Source organism: Mesocricetus auratus, unplaced genomic scaffold (genome assembly GCF_017639785.1).
Source record: "Mesocricetus auratus isolate SY011 unplaced genomic scaffold, BCM_Maur_2.0 Super-Scaffold_100006, whole genome shotgun sequence".
NCBI classification, from domain to species: Eukaryota; Metazoa; Chordata; class Mammalia; order Rodentia; family Cricetidae; genus Mesocricetus; species Mesocricetus auratus.
Window position 1 is genome coordinate 15247683 of NW_024429190.1, and position 17441 is coordinate 15265123.

The 17441-nt window shown below is 51.3% G+C and overlaps 1 protein-coding gene across 1 annotated transcript; it reads right to left on the minus strand.

Annotated features, from left to right (window-relative positions):
- Positions 1-1693: 1693 nt before the first annotated feature.
- Positions 1694-14151, minus strand: Lrpap1 (LDL receptor related protein associated protein 1). The gene is made up of 8 exons (XM_005068858.4): positions 13890-14151; positions 11205-11349; positions 8796-8917; positions 7807-7927; positions 7146-7304; positions 4964-5046; positions 3348-3524; positions 1694-2100 (listed from the first exon to the last, which is right to left on the minus strand). The coding sequence occupies exons 1-8, from the start codon at positions 14100-14102 to the stop codon at positions 2038-2040; spliced, it is 1083 nt and encodes a 360-aa protein (XP_005068915.1). The 5' UTR covers positions 14103-14151; the 3' UTR covers positions 1694-2037.
- Positions 14152-17441: the final 3290 nt, after the last annotated feature.

The window sequence follows — 17441 nt, forward strand, 5'->3', positions numbered from 1 at the left end:
GCATTCAGATGCCTGCATTCCTGCATCTTCCCACAGGCCATCCAGCATCGATGCCACCTCCCCCCACTGGCTCCTTTCTGCTGTCACCCCCAGGCCTGGCTGTCTTATTTTCAACTGTGAACTACCCTGAGCTCATGAGACCTTACCTTTGGGTTGTAAAAATAGGAACAAGGGTCACTTTCCCAGAAGAACACGTTGAAAAATATTTATCGTGTGAACACACGTGTCACAGTACACATGTGGTCAGAGGGCAAGTTGCAGGAATCTGTCCTCTCCTATCAGATGGTCCCTGGGTACGGAACTTAGGTCACCATACTTGGTAGCAAATGTCTTAACCTGCCAGCCTGAGGTCTTTTGGTTACGTTTGCTAGGTGGCAGAGTACTGCCAGCCAGAACCACCTCCTCTAGGTTTGTAGCTTGAGGTTTTCTTGCCATATGAGTCGCACTCAGCCAGTGAGCAGTTTGTAGGCTCTGTCTTCTGAGTTAGCCAGGAGTAGCCTCCCGATTCCATACCTAGAGGTTAGCTCTGAGGAGTGGGCAGCTCCTGCACTGGTCACATCTGCTCCTGACTCAGCTTTGGGCTCCATGTCACTCATACTGAGATGGCTTGCTGGGCTGCTACAAGTGCATTGTACTTCAACATGCCCGTTTCTAAGGAGAATGCAGCCATGGCCTCTGGCTCTAGGGACAGAAACAAACCCGAGTGATGGAGAATCCCCTTTGCTTGCATCTCTGATAGCCAGGCATCCCCTGAAGTTGACTCTGAGCCTGGTGTCTGGGGCCCAGCATCTCCCAGGGGTGTGTGTGTGTGATTATTTACTAGTTCTGAAAGGGACACATCATGGCTGGCCTGGGTAGTGGCACACACGGTGCGGGTGAGGGAGCCACTGTGGCCTGCTGCTTCTTGCTGTTGCTGTCCTTAGCCAACAGGCTTCCTGGGTGCTGTCTTGGAAGTTTTGCCCATGTATGAGTGTCTGCATGTGTTCACTTGTGTATAGGTGTCCATGTAAGTGTGCCCACACATCAGAGCTGAGTGAGTCTTCTTCCATCGTCTCTAGCTTTAACTGACTGGTATAGCTAGCCAGCTGGCCCTAGTGTCCTCTCTCCCTGCCTCTCAAGTGCTGGGATTATAGGCAGGCCAACACACCCACAAGGTATTTACATGGTTCTGTAAATCTGAACTCTAGATCCTAAGCTTGCAGAGCAAGCATTTTAGTCACTAAGCCGTCTCTCCAGCATTGCTCTTCTTATAAACAAGTTTAACTATGTACTCCTGTTAGGGTGAGATCCAGACGCTCTTGAACCCAACCGCCCGATCTTCCAGGATCAGCTGCAGGGTCAGAGGTCACTTTGGCTATTCTCCTGTGTGAGGGATCAGACACTGAGTTTGGACATGGAAGCCCATGAGGATATTTTGGGAGGCAGAAAGTGCCTCTCCCTGCAACCTGCTGGCTTTGACCTGTTATCTTTTTCTGAAATCTTACCTATCTGGGGTCAGGACCCTGGGGAGGGAGAGAGGGTGAGAGCAGGTGTCCAGGAACTGTGAGAGAGAGGATAGGGGCCTTGAAGGAAGGGCTTCAGGTGGGTAGATTAGCCCATCCCTCCTCCTTTTGTCCGTGACTTACTTTGCCATGGTGCCGGCTCTGCCTCAAGCAGACCCATCCATCGAGATACCAGGCAAGAACCGGATGGCTCAAAATTCCACCATGTATTTAAGGATTCTGGACATAACATTTCCAGTGACAGCTTTATGCAATTGCAATGTAAACTGTGTTGCTGCAGCATGGAGAACAGTCATATCTCACTGGTAGCTGTACTCAAGGCTCTCAACCAGGGTGGTGACAGCCACACTTGCTTCAAAGAAAAGAAGTCCTTTCCAGCCACAGCAGGATCATATTAGTGTGTCCACGGATCCTCCTTCATGTCACCTGTGTTCAGCCACACCAATTACCACAGGTCTACGCATGCAGATGACACGCTGACGGCTCCCAGTGTCCTCAAGAGCCTCTCTGGACTGCTGCTGGTAGTTCCTGGTCCTCAGAGCTCATTGTGCTGAGCTCTGGAGACCCTGCTGGACAGGTCCTGCAGATGCTTCTTCACCTGTCAGTGGGGGACACTATGGTAAGCCTGCCATTTCATGAGATCACAGGAGACAGCTGAAAAGCAATACTAAACATGCTGGCTTATCTTCCATTACAGTCTTCTAGAACATGTCATTAAGTAAGGCTCAAAAACACAAGGAATACTAAAAATTGGAAGCAGATCACCCCCAAAGACAATGACACTGTGGCATTTGTCTGCCCTATTATTTTTAGGAGACCCTGTGATGGACCATGAAGACACTTAACTCTTCCTTGCAGTGGTGGATGCCTGCAGGGGTTCACAGAGAACTCCGTTTCTGACCCCTTAGCACCACAAGGGCACCAAGAACCTTAGTGGCTTGCCAGGCCAGGGCCAGGCTTTATCTGTGGTTTTTATGAGTTCTGTCAAAGAGGAGGCTGTTAGCACTACCTCTCAATTGGAGTCAGTGGCTGGCAGGTTTCCAAGCATACCCTGTGGCCCCAGCACCCCCAGTCTGTCGTTCAGATTCACAGGGCCCTTCACACTTGCTTCAAGTCCCTTGGCATCCAGAGGCAGCTAAAATGTGCTTGGATTTTAGCCTTGTGACCCCCTCCCCCACACCCACAAACCCTTATAGTAACCACCTTGATGGCCTCTGAGCGCTGGGGCTTTGGGCTCCTGCTGTTCTGCCGCATGTAGCCATATAGCACGGCTTGGTATGTCTGTGCCACTTAACTTCTCAGATTTTACTTATTTTTGCATGGCTAACACACCCTATGGCTCAACTTGAGAAGATGCAGGAGGGTCTCTCCCATGCCGGCTATAGACCCAGGCCCTTCCAGAGGCAAGATGCTGGTTCCTTGGGGCTTCCTGCAATCTGTGGGGACGGCTCATGCAATTGTTTCTGTCTCTGCTTGTTTGCATTGTTCAGCTTCAACTAACCTGGAGGTTGTTCCCAAAAGGGCTCCTGGTGACCCCACCACCTCCGCAGAACATCTCAGTCACCCTGTTGCGTGCCTAGCCTAGGACTCAAGCCCATACCTCAGCAGCCAGGAAACAGCTCCCTGTCCCTGGCTGCTGTGATGTTTGCTGCCCTACATGTCTACAGGCTTCATGTCTGTTAGCAGAGCCAGCGCCTGCCATGCTGAGCACCTGGCCACTCAGAGTTCCCAGGGGCTGCATTTGTGTTTCCCCGAGTCAGGAGGTCAGGGAGCATCTGAGATCCAAGTGTAGGGCTGAGCAGGCCGGGGTGCATGGACAGAGGGGCGGAAGGGCACATGTCCCACCTTGTAGCCCAGCTCCTTGGTCTTCTCCTCCAGCAGCACGTACTTCTCCTTGTTGCGGCTGATGTGCTCGGCGTCCCCAATGCTCTCCACATGCTTCAGCTTCTGGTGGGAAATCTCCAGCTGTTTCTGGTAGTGGTTATGCTTTTCAATTTTGGCCTCAAAGTGCTTGAGCTCCTCCTAGAAGGTGTCAACAGGCTTAGTTTCCTCCAACTCGGAGACAGACCTGAGGTGCCTGTCTCTTGTCCAGCAATGGTCCTCACCACTGCTGGCAAGCACCAGGCTGCACACCTGAGAACTGTTACATGCTTATGGCTAAGAATCTCTAAACAGGGGTTGTCTGCCAGAACCTGGTGGCAGCAGGGACCTTTGCACTGTCACCCCTGGATCCCTTCCTTCTTCCCATGCTGACTCTGCTCCCACACTGAGACACGCTACCCCTGCAAACAGCAGCCCTGCCTCCTGAGCATCACACTGAGACACGCTACCCCTGCAAGCAGCAGCCCTCCCTCCTGAGCATCCAGATCCTTCCTGGCCCCATAATCAGGCTGATGCCCCGGGATGTGCTCTGGACCCTCTGCCCTCTCCTTCCCCAACAGGCCCATCACCTTAGATGGTGGTTACCCCATCTTCTGCCTGGGGAGATCATGACTGAGGTAGTCTGGATCTTGGGATCCAAGGTCTCTTCCCAGGGCCACAAAAGCTCAAGCTCCATGAGGACAGGCTCACGTCCACTTCACTGTCCTGCCTCCCATGGACCCCTTTGTTTCTCAAAGGCTGCCTGCTGCTGGCATCTCCCCTGCCTGCTCCCTCTAATCCCTCAGGTCCAGTGCCCATAGGAGGTTAGTGGTGGCCTCTACAAGTCCCTATCCTTGGAGTTCCTTGGGCACAGACATACCGGAGGAGCCTTGAACTTGGGGGCCTCATCAAACCATACAGGTCCCGTCCTGCCCTAAACAGCAACAATCAACAACCCTGCTTAGTTTAGAGAATATTCTAGGCCTCCTGCAGCTCTGCCTACACCTCACTGTTAGTATTCAGACATTGTACTGGCCTGCCCTTGGGGTTCTGACAGAATACTTCCTCAGCTGCAGCCACACTAAGAGCACCACCTGTGCATAGTCACTATGTTCCCTTTTAAGAGGGCCCCACCCACTCCCCATCTTTCTCTCTCTCTCCCCCACCACTCTTGTCCCCAGGGACTGGTCTCTGCTTTCCTCTCTGCCCCCTTTTCTGCTCCTCCTCTCTCCTCTCCCAATAAACCTCCTATGTGAGTTCTTTTGTGACTTCTCCGCAGCGCTTTTAAAATTACGACACTCGCACACTGGCCATCATCCCTCTCAGCACACTGATGGGCAGGACCCGCCCCTCCCCCTCACAGCCAGATGCCACACACAGGAGGCACCGAGACTGCTGGCATGGGAGGTGTGTGCCCACCTGCTACCACTCGGCCGCCAAGCAGGATACAAGAGCTGCAGAGGCCAGGGGCAGGGACAGAGTCAGAACAAAACCACGAAGGCAGCATGAAGGAGAGGAACAGAGCCCGATCCCACTGGAGACCCGAAAGAGGTGGCGTCCACAAGAGAAGGCGACACAGCTTTGCCTCCCTGTTCCCTTACCCGGAATGACTCCAGTTCCTTCTCGGTGAAGTTGGCAGTCTGGGCCAGGTCCCACAGATCTATTACTCGGGGCTCTTCAAACTCTGCAAGAGAGCAGAGTTTGGGTAGGTAGCATGGCAGGACACACCCTGGTGCTGGGGGCCCACGTGGCCTATCAGCCCAAGGGAATAGTGTGTGTGTTGCATTTTGGGAGAACTAAGTACCTGGTCTGTGCTAACAGCACCAGTTTAGATGTAGCCTGATTGTAATCGCACTGCCCATAGTGAAGGGGTCACATCCCCTGGACTCAGAATCACCTGCTACACGTGGCCAGGACTATCAGCATGCCCCTGGCTGTTCCTGAAGAGAGTGAGTGAGAGCAGGAGTGTGATAGGAACATGAAGACCAGATGGGACTTGGGGAGGGCTGAGTGTCCCTGAGTTAAGGATAGCCATTCACCTTCTAGTTCCCATGATCCCTTGATGTCAACCCATCTCTGGGGTACATAGCCATCCAGCAAGGCTCCCTGGCCTCGGCTACCCCTGAGCCACAGCAGAAATCCTAGTCCTGCACAGGGCCCTTCCTGTCTAGAACCCAAGGGACCCCGTTTTCCTGGGAGTGTAGGGGTTAGGAACAGGCAGACCAGCGGGAGAAGTGAAGGGACTGTCTGGATGCAGCCCCCTAGGAGATGGCCCACAGAGGGTGGTATTGCAGAATATTTACTTATGTAAAGATGTGTTGCATTTGTTTAACTATGTAAAGATGGTGTTGCTGTTTTGCCTTGATTGCCTAAGGCATCTCATTGGTCTAATAAAAAGCTGAATGGCCAATAGTGAGGAAGGGGATATAGGCAGGACTTCTAGGCAGGGAGAGTAAGTAGGAGGAGGAATGTAGGCTCAGAGTGGGGTAGGGAAGAAGGAAGAAAGAAATAGCCACACCAGGGGCTAGCCAGGCAGACATGGAGGAAGCAGAAAGTAGGACATGCAGATTGAAAGGTAAAATCCCCAAGGCAAAATGTGGATGGATAGAAACGGGTTAAATTAAATTAAGTTAAAAGAGATAGTACATCAAGCCTAGGTTAAGGCCGAGCATTCATAATTAATAAGTCTCTGTTTGGGAGCTGGTTGGTGGCCCAAAGAAAAAATTCCAACTACAGGACAGGATTGTGGTTAGAGAAAGAGGTGACATCCAGCACATTGACCATGGCCAGACTCCCTTATTAGTCCCATTATCCCAACAACAGTACCTTACAGCTGGCCTACAAGGAAGATTGCTCACCTCCACAGAAAGCAGTCATAGGGAGCTATGACTTCATAGGAGGCCTCAAGCCCAGCCCCACAAGAGCACACGGTGTCTGCAAGGCCTTGCAGGTGCTGCCTGGGCCCATGCTACCTAAGGCTGAGCAAGTCGGTCTTTGCCCATTGCTGGTTACTGCTCCTTGTTTAGGGATGAAACTAGGCACCCACTGCCTCGAGCCCCAGGATGGACAGCAAGCCTGGCCCTAATAATTCTGTAAGTCCTGAGAGGGTGGACCTGTCACTGCAGCAGAAGCTGCCATCCTGCTTGATACAAGGGCCAAAGGCCAGCATGAGATCAATGGCAAATTTGCCTCCACTGGCAAGGGGATGGGGAGACGGTCCTGTGTGAGATTATCAAGACTGAAGACAGCCTGGATGGGGCCACCAACTGGAGGGCCACTCTGTACCACTCCACACCAAATTTGGTGATAGGGCTGAGGGCCAGCCCAGACATTAAAAAAAAAATTAACCTTTACTTTTATTTTATGCATATGAGTGTTTTACCTGCATGTATGTCTGTGTATCGTAGGCATAATGTCTATGGAGGCCAGAAGAGGGCACTGGATCATCTGGGACTGAAGTTACAGATGGTTGTGAACTGCCATGTCAGTGCCAGGGACAGAACCTGGGTCCTTTGGAAGAGACTAGTGCTCTCAATCACTGAGCCATCACTCCAGTCCCCAGCCCGGACATTTGTATTACAGCTCCAGGAAGTGGGGCCCAGGACAGGCCACTCTTTAACACAGACAAGGACTGAGTTTGACAAGCGTCCTTCCTGGGCACCCCTAGGTCCATGGACCTGTCCCCTAAGCATGTGTCTGCCAGTCTGCCCACCTCAAACAGAAGCAGGCAATTCCCCATCAGGCATCAGCAGGCCCAAACTGCACATGGGGCCAAGGGCTTACCAGTGGTGGGGCTGTAGCCCTGGTGGCTGACCTTCCTCAGGCGGTCTAGGCCCTGGTTGATACTCCGTAGTCTGTCTTTCAGCTCACTGTGCTTGCTGCTCAGGGCGTCGCTCTTGATGTGGTTCATGTCGGAGGGATTGAGGAGGTTCTCATAACCTTCTGTGGAATAAGATGCACAGTGTCTGATGAGGATTTCTCCTGCAGGCCTGGGGTCCTAGTGGCCAAGATGGCCCTGAGTCCATCCACTGGCCATGCCTCTGCAACCCTCAGTGCTGGCTGAGGGATGTTTTCTCACACAAACATCTAAGGGTGGATGCCTCAGCATCTGTACCCAAAGGCCCGCCCCAGGGACCTCCGTGGCCCTCCATGGCTCTGACTTTCTCAGGACCCCTATTTGGCAAGGTCACACCAGTCAGAAGTGATGGTGCCTGGCTTGGGCTAGAGAGGTGGCTTGCTGGGCTAGAGAGGCATCAGGATACCTCACTCACCCCAGAAACAGCCTTTCAAGTGTGCAGCTATACTGGCATTATGGCTGGTACAAAACCTGTTTGCATTCATGAACAGGGTTGAAACATGAGACAATTGTGTCCCGTTTCCCCCTCCCCCACCATAACTCTCGGGAACCGGAAACCCTGCTTAGCACAGGGAGGCATGGGCGCACCTTCAGCTCTGCTCAGGGTGTCTAGCAGCACGTTGTACTCGTGGATCTTCTCTTTGTGGTGCAGAAACTCCCGCCACAGCTTGTCCAGTTCTTCATTGGAGAATTTCCCTGATGTCTTTGCCTAAGAGGAAACAGCCTGGAGTGACCATGCCTGTCTTGTCATCAGCACTCCCCAAGGAGTTCAGGGGTCTCGCAACAGGATCCTTGCTCTGGGGCAAAGAGCTTGAGGCAGTTCTCATCCTCTGCAAGCCTTGTGACGCTCTACTAGGTGCATCAGGATAAAAATCAAATTGGGAGCCCCTGATGGGCAGTGTCCCTTGTCCTTCATGCCCCCAGATTTGACAGGGCTGGCCAGAGAATGGAGAGGAAGGACTCTGAGGTATCTACATCTGCTTAACTCTTTTGGCTTTGTGGATGTTGAGGACAGCAGGGTTATCTCCATGGTCCAGCAGGGACCAGATCAGTGTAACCCTACAGGCTACTCCAGGAGCAGGACCAAGTGAGCCTGTGGCACTGGACCACTGCTTACCCCACACCTGTGCTCTCTGCTTAGGTCTGCACCCCAAAGCACAGATGGGCTAGACCCAGCATTGCCCACCCTCCCAATCACAGCCCACACCAACACCTGCCCACGGCTGAGGGCCGCCTTCCTAAGCACAAAAGCAGGACCATAGGCCAGAAGCAGAGACAGAGTAGAGAGACAGAGCTGCCTGACCTGACACCTCTGTGATTTTAGCCACACAGTCAAGCGCCTGTGTGATGCCTGCAGTCCTGACAGCTAGGAGCAGTGGAGAGTTCCTCCGTTGACCAACCAGGACAGCACAAGACAGATCATGTGTCAGAGAAGCCGGCAACCTGAGTTGGTTCCCACGCCCCAGGCTTCACCACTGGACAGGCAACAAGATGATAGCAGAGAGAGCCCCCACAACCCGACATCTTAACTCTCCGTAGGTTGGCACAAGTTCAGAAGGGGGAAAGGCAAGCGGTACCTTGTGCCACAGCTTTTCCAGCCTGGGGTCCCCCAGCTCATCCTGGGTGTCTTCGTTGAGTGAATTGCTGTGTACCATCTGGGTGTTCTTCCTCCCATCCAGTCCATACCTGGCCAAGATGACTAGAGAAGGGGCGCTTGGTTGTTTTTCATTATCTATTTTTAATATGTTACGAGCGTCTGTGTTTTGTCTGCACATGTGTCTGTCCTTCAACTGTGACCCTGTCTTCCCACTGACCCCCAGGGTTTCCTGGGCCTTCATCCCATCATTGGACAGTCCCACACGGCACAATGCAACAGTGGATCAGTGGCCACATGGCTAACACTGCAGACCCTGTCCCTACCCCGTTCCGTCTTCTGTGGTCTTTCAGTCTTGGTCAGCCCTGTAGGTGTCCCTGTTGCTCAGTCTGTACCTGTCTTTGGGGGGATATCTACCCTTTTCCCAGTCCTAAGTGGTGCCTCACTCGTCCGGAAGCTTGAATCCCTGGAGCCTGGGATAATATTCTGTGAGGCATGCGTTCCATTGTCTAGTTTGTGAGCACATGGCCTGGCTCCACAGTCACAATCTGTCTTTAGCGTTCTCAATGACCATGGAAGGCCACTTCTACTGACAGGTCAGGAAGCATCCTTGGGCAGACAGTGTGGGTGCATACACCGTGACTCAATCTGGACTCAGACCGTACAAAGCTATTATAAGTGGACAACTGCTGGTGCCTGTAATCCCTGTTACTTGGGAGGCTTAGGCAAGAGGATTGCTTGAGTCTCGGAATTTAGGGGCAGTTGGGGCAACACAGTAAAATCAGTATGCTCAGATACCTCTCAGCCTTAGAGAGCCAGTGCCTGGCACTGGTTCTACAGCTTTGCACCCAGCCCAAGCCTGCTCATCGCTTGCCACAAAGAAAAGAGCTGTTCCTATCACCCCCAACCTGGGTAATCATGGTATCTGAGCTGGGTAGGGGCAGGAAGGGAGTTTGGGCAGAGCTCTGTCAGACTCGAGGCCTATAAACAAATTGCTCAAGACTGCTCAGAAGTAAAACCTAGCAAGATCCTGGATCCTGGAGTGCTGTGCTCTGTATGAAATAGAATCCCAGAAAGCTGAGCTAGAAGAGGTCTCACATAGTTCTCTGCAATGTCCAGGCCCAGCCAGGGTGGCAGCTCTGGCAGGCCCTTGGATAGACCAGCAGGATCACTGCCCCATAGGACTGAGTCCTCGTGGGGTTTTGCATAAGGGCTGAGGCTGCTCCCATGAGACTAGGTCTTAAGGATCTGGCCTGGCCCAGGGTAGGGCTGGTTATAGCTAGGGGGCCTAACCCCTTATGTGAGTACCAGCAGTGCCTGCTTCTTACCCCCAGGTTCTGGGTCTGTACTCTGCACTTTGGTCCTCCAGGTGTGGGACCAGCACCAACAATGACTTGAGCAATGAAGAGAGGGACCCCCATGGACCACAGTCAGAGGGTGGACAGCATCAATAAACACCCATATACCAAGTGCTCGCTTAGAAACACCAGCTTTGGGTGCCAGCTCCAAGTACTGTTAGGTCTGCTGCCAGGCCACCATACTAGTGAAAAGAAAGCATTGCCCAAGCAACCTTGCCCTACCTGAGTTGTGGACCAGAATCTGCCTAGCAGGAAGAAACTGTTTCCCACCCAGGAGAGAATGGCAGAGAATGGTCACTAGCCCACTTCCTCAGAAACATCTGCATTCCTCTATCTTTGAGCCCAACCCCATCTCTGCAGAGCTGGCTGCCTACTTCCTTCTAGCATCTCCTGGCCTCCTCTCCTGGGGACCAACTCCACATTCAGCATCAGGTCTAAGGTGGGCACTTTGAGGGCTAGTTCTGAAGAAGCCTCCTGTATGAACCCTGGGTACAGTTCAGTTGCTTGTGCCAGCCAACTATAACTCTGCCCACGCTGCATTCCCTGGTGTCTGACGGCAGGTACTCAGCTAAGTTAGGGACTACCATGAGAGGCAGCACATGCCCAGGTCATGTGGGAAGCGATGTATTAGCTCAAGGAGCTTATGTGTTTTCTTAAGTATGAACATTGCATGGAACATGTGAGAGCTCTGCCCATCCTCAATGTCCACAACAAGGAGAAGCTCACAACCCTGTCTTGCTAGCAAGGTCCATTCTGAGATCAGACTTGCTTCCTCATCTGGCTGGCAGCATCCTACATCCTGTTCGTGACCAGACAGCTCCAGAGCCTTTGGCTGCCTGGGTATCAATCAATGCATCATGTCTCTAGCCCCATTCTCTCCCAACATTCAGAAAGCAGCAGAGACTTTGACCACGACCCAGGGCATTTGTCCTCAGATGAGCCACCTCATAGGCTACACTTGATGTCCCAATATCCCCCTCCCTCAACTTGGCCTGGGGCTGGTGGCCACACCCGCCATGGGAACAGGAAGGTACCATTGAGGTTGTGGACCAGTTTTGCCTCTCTCTCCCCATCCTTGTCCAAGCCTTCCACCTTCAGTTTCTTCCAGTTGAGCTCGTCCCTCTCTTGTATCTTCAGGTCGGAATGGAGCTCGGCCAACTTTACAGGAGACAGATGAAGCTGCTCAAGAAGAAAGGAGTGACACGTGATAAGTCACTGCGTGACAGAGATGGGCAACAAGACACACAAGGACTTCAAGGACCTACACTCTGTGTTAGGAGCTCAGCTAGAGACACAGCTGAGGCAAGGCCTGCAAATCCCAGGGCCAGCAAGAAGCCGCAGCTGTCTGCAGCCTCCCGCAGCAGGGTACCGCAGCATCACATTCTGACACCAGGAGCTGTGTACCTGGTGTACCTCTGAAGGGCTGGACTTGGTGAAGAAATGGAGGTTTTTACAGGAAGTATGAGAAGAAAAGGAACCACCACGGAGTGGAGGACTGAATTTACAGAAAACTTCCCAATAAAATCTTGAATTTTTTTTGAGGTATTAGGACCCAGATCCATGTCTTGTACATACTAGGCATACTACCACAGAGAATCCTGTCTCCAAAAAAAAAAAAAAAAATCAGAAGGAGGGACTTGGGATCTGAGAAGTCAATTCCTGTCATCTGAATACATGGCAGCTCTAAGAGGATAAAAAACTGGGTATCTGGGAGCGTGTAACAATCTGTGGAGGTTCCCCTACCCCTAAATCCAAGGACAGTCCTCTGCTCTCCACATTGCCCAGGAGTCATCATCTTGCAACACACTAAGTGTGTCACAGCGTGGAGGCATGATGGATGTGTCCCGAGAATTGCATGTCTATGAAACAGGAACTGCGTAATGCCAGAGTCAGAAGGGCTAGTCTGGCACCAAGCAATGGCACCCCCCACCCTCCCCACTAAGTTTCAGATTGCTTCATCTCACAAGACGGAGGTGGGTTCTATGCCTAGGCAGAGCCCTCCCATAGCCCACTCCACTCACTCCCTGGAGTCTCAAGACAGACCTCAGTTCTAAAGGTGGGCTGGAAGTGGGGTGAGGCAGACAGCTCTGCCTCACCTTTTCTTTGGCTTTATATGTGATAAACTGTATTCCAGTCACTACGATGTAGTTTTGTATTTGGAAAACAAGGGAATACAGACTGTGTAAAGATGAACCTCCCTGGATGGTGAGGGAAGATCACTGAGAATCCTTAACAGACTACAACCCAGGAAGGGCCTAGGTGAGGGCCACATCTGCCTAAAGCAGTGGGGGTAGGGTGGGGGATGACAGCACTGATAACTATCTCATCCCCAAGGAACAGAAGGCCAATTCCCAAGGTTTACAAGAAAGATAAGAAGCTGGTGCAGTCCCCTAAGCAGAGGTGACTTAGCAGCTAGGACACAGCTGGAAGCCTCATTGTCTGGACAAAAAAGCAGCAATACTCAACCTGTGCCCTTCCTAGGCTCTTTGGAAGTGAGGAGCAGACACAAGACACCCTACAGACTATCCCTTGGAAGACTGCAGAACTTTAAGAATAGAGGGCTGGAAGGACGCGCAGGCCAAGGCTTAGGCAGGACGAGGAGAGCACCATGGGACAGACAGGGAACTGAATAATCAGGAAAGACTTATAATCAGTGGATGTGGCAGGGGAGGACCCAGGGACCATACAGGCACAGAATGATGACAGGTGACCTGCCACAGTAGGTCTCAGAAAGTCACCTGGACATGCAGGGGCCAGCTTCTGAACAAAATGGGATCTCAGGATCTATAGGTACCACACTGCATTTCCCCAACAATCTTTGACTCCCATTGCCCTAGAAGCCAACCTCCCAACTACCTCTCCAAGCTAATTCTCCAGGGTCAAAGTTTCTCCACTGTTTCCCTTAAAGCTCATTCTTAGTTTGCAAATTATTTACTATCCTCCCAAACTCAGGAATGTTCAAGCTGCTGGGCTAAAGGGTGACCCTCTTCAAGCGAGGGAGGAAGATACTGTGGCCAGGAGGGTCTATTTATAAATAACCAAAACAATCTAAGTAGTGATTTAGGATAGCAGTCAGGGAGGGGAACCCAAGTTCCAGGCCAGCCCTCAGGCTCTTGCTATCTCCATTCCAAAAGGAGGAGAATCAGATAAAGTTATCCGCTAAATCTGATAGGCATTCTTCAGGTCTTGTGTAGTGTCTACCCACTGAGTAGTGTCACCGCCCCCCACCCCCTAGGGAAAAGCTTCAGCCAAATTAACCAGCTCCCCTAGCAACTGAGACTGTCACATCTTAGGTCATCTGCTTTTCTTCTTTCCATAAAGGGAAATACAGATAAAAGAAAAGGCTTGTAAGCCAGACCCCATGCAGAAAACACCTGATTACCTCCATCTGAATAACTGACTCTTTGGAAAATTGGCTTTCTGGACAGAGTGATTTAGTGTGCACAGCTAGGAAGCAGGGTAGGCATTACTCATTTGGGGTCACTAAAGGCAACACAACCCCCTCCCCCCCCCAAGGCCAGCACCAAGTTCCTCCTGGGCCTTTGGGTCTCCTTCTTGCGAGGTCACGGTGGCCTACCTGACACTTAGGGGAGGCAGTACAAGGTGTAGGCTGTCCCCAATCTAGAGGCCAAGCCGGACTCTTGACCAGGGGCCGGCTCTCCTTTGCTCACAAGCAGCTCCTCACCCTCAGCCCCTTGCATCTCCCCGGCCCCACTCACCCGCTGGGCCTTCTCCCACAGCTGGTTCAGCTTCTCCATTCGGAACTCCTCCCCGGGCTCGCGCTTGGCGGCCATCTCGGGCTCGTTCTTCTCCCGGGAGTACTTGCCGCCATGGCCGGCGATGGGCTGGGGTACGAGCAGCAGCGGCAGGAACAGCAACGCCAACAGCTGGAGCCGAGGCAGCATAGGGACGCTCTCTCTTTGCGGCGCCATCTTCCTCTGCAGAGCCAGAGGCTCGCCGACTGACAGACCTGGTCGTGTAGGACCGCCCACCTGTAGCCCCGCCCACCGCAAGGTCCACCTCCAGACCCCGCCCATCTCCTTAGCCCGACCCTCCCGCCTCCAAATCCCGCCCCTAAGACTGCCCACCTCTCGGTCTACTGGCACCGCCCAGCCAACCGCCCGCAGAGAGCAACGGTCCCAGCTTATTCATGTGCTCTCAGCCAGGAGCCACGGCCTGCAGAGCCTGCCAGCAGGTCACCAAGGAGGGGAAGCTGGAAAAGTCGGGCCCTGCCATCGAACTGAGGCTGCTCTGTCTCATCTACGCCCTCTTGCACGGCCCCACTCCTCATGTAATCACGCAGGAAGCGCGGCGGGAGACGGTTTTGCCTTTAAACCCTGGAGCAGCTGTCTCAGCTTAGTCTTTGGGACACATACCAGACACTTCCCCGTTTGAAGTGAAGAGACTGTGCACCTGCCTAGTCTCTTCCCACCTGCAGCCCTAAAGAAAACCGGCGTGTCCAGACTGTTGGGGGTGTGGCCTGACCTGGAGACAGCCTGGTGCTGAAGGTCCGAGGGTCTGGTATAGGCTTGAGCACCGTGTAGCGCCCAGGAGGGACAGGCAGAATAGTCATTTGGTGAGGGTGGCCCGAAAGGGTCTCCAATGGGGAGAGACATAGAGGACAAAAAGAGGGGACTTTGGGGGAGTCAGTGCTTTTTTAAAAAATTATTTTTTTAGTTCTAAGCTGTATCTTGTGTTTCCTCAGCAAGGGTTCGGGATGCCTGGAACCCTGGTGATTTGCTGAAGTTGGCACTTGTTTTCTGAGGTCTTTTGTTTTGTTTTGTTTTTCCGAACAGGTTCTGACTATGTAGCTCTGGTTATCCTGGAACTCACTATGTAGACCAAACAGATCTCATAGAGATCTGTCTGCCTCTTCCTCTGCCTCCCAAGTGTTGGGCTTAAAGGTGTGCACCACTATACCTGGCCTCAAGTATCTCCTCTTCAGATAAAAGAAGGGGGTTTTGTTTTTGTTTGGGGGCTTTATTTTTTTTTTTTCTAGATGAAACAGGATCTCACTTAGTAGCCCTGGAACTCAACTATGTAGATCAGGCTGGCCTTGAACTCACAGAGATCTAGCCTTCTTCTACCTCCTAGTTGTCTGAGATCTAAAGGGAAGTTGCTTCAATTTTTTTTCCAGTTGATTCAGACAAAAATGTAAAGCCAGTCCCTAGCCCTCTGTCTTGTGAAGAAGCACAGGTCCCCAGCAGCTCGACTGTTAATGTTTGATGTACTAACTACCCTTGCTTATTTGCTCAGATTAGTGCAACTGTAACAAGCCTGCATGCATGAAGGTTCCAGAGGACAGAGGTTCTTCTTGCCCTTGCTCCATCCTTAGGCAGATACACTCCAGGTGGTGGTTTGGAGTCAGGCTCCTCACCTTCCCTCCAGTTTCCAAGACTGCCTCCCACAGGCAGAGGGAGGCTGCTGGCTGACAGGCTAGTAATGCTACCCCTGCCCAGGGTTCACTGCTGGGATCCCCGGGTTATGATGTAGGCTGGGAATGGCGTGTAGCAGTTCCAAAAGGAGGGGGAATGAGAGGATGGAAAGCTGTGGGGATTTTTCTTAGTCTGAAGAGAATCCACAGTGAGGTGGGGACCACGGAAGTAGCTTCCTGTCAGCCTTCAAATGTCACACTCCTTGCCCTGTGCAGTCAGGTTAGGATGCCTAAAACTGAAGAATGCTCCTAGTTGGAAAGAAAGACAGAATCAGACAACCACAGAAGAACAACTGGAGACAAGAGAAAGGAGGAATGTAGGGTGGTCGCAAGGGCAAGCCAGGGGCCTTACTGCCTGGGCTTTGACCCTGAGCAGTGCAAACACACAAACAAACAAACAAACAAACAACGTACACAAGTGGAAATATGACATAAAACATAGTGAAAGGAAGTGGGAAGAAACTGTTAGATTGTGGAATGAATTCACAGACATAATCATGGATGTCTATGGCACATAATTATATGGAATGTATAAAACATGGTAGAGAGTAGAAAGAGCTTTCAACCCACAAGCTGAGAGCAGAAATTAAAACCTAAATAATTATTGAAGAAAACTCTGAGAAAGTGGGTGGAAGCTACAAGGAGATGGTCAACAGGAAGAAAAAAATGATTTTCAATCCAAGAGACCTATTATTTGATTAGTAGGAGTTTCAGAAAGCAGAGGGTCAGTGAGATGACCCAGGAGGTAAGGGTGCTTGCCACCAAGTCATGCTATCTAAGTTCAAACCCTGGGATCCACATAATGGAAAGAGAGAACCATCCATAAGTTGTCCTTTGATGGCCACATGTGTGTCCCCTAGAATGTTTGTACCTACCTCCCCCCAAGAAAGCACAGAGGAAATGGGAACTAGGGAACTACAAAATTAATAATTTAAGACAATATCCATACCCAAAAGGGATGAAGAGAGCCCATGGGGTAACTCTTAGAATGAGTGAAAATAAACCTTCAGTCAGGCATGTTACTGTGAAAGTCTGCAATGTAGGAAGCAAAAGATTTTTGCAAGGTTTTTTTTAAAAGAGAAAAATAAATAGAATGTTATAAACTGTCTTTAGGTTTTCGAATAGCAATACTTAAAATAGAACGGTGGTGGCTGAGAGGCAGGAATTCAGTTGTTAAAGTGCTTGCCTGGCATGCACCGTGCATGCAGAAGCTATAATCCCAGTACTTGGGAAGCGGAGACAAGAGGATCACAAAATCAAGGATATCCTGAGTGAGTTTGAGGATAGCCTGAACAACATGAGACTCTGTCTTTAAAATAAAAGAAAAATAAAGACAAGTAGCTCAGTAGCTTCACATTTAGAAGAAAAATGAAATATGAAAGAACTTCATGAGATAAGGTTAATAAATACATTTCAGACATAAAAGCTCCACCAAACTAGGGAAATAAATCAGACAGAGACAGACAAGTACCAGTCTCAATATGGAAAGTATTGAGGGAGGGGTAAGAAGGAAGGTGAACTGATAGAGTTGATTCAAGGCACAAACAGACCAAACACTGCCATTGCGATTAGTCTGTGTTTTTAAATCTTAAGAAAGAATGCCCAAGTTAGCCTCCAGCTCCTTACTGGAAAGCCAAATAGCCACCACCCATTTCTCCCTGAAGAGAAAGAGAGGGAGAGGGAAGAAGGGGGTGAGAGAGAGAGAGAGAGAGAGAGAGAGAGAGAGAGAGAGAGAGACAGAGACAGAGACAGAGACAGAGACAGAGAGAGACAGAGAGACAGAGAGACAGACAGAGACAGAGACAGAGACAGAGAGAGACAGAGAGGGGAGGAGGGA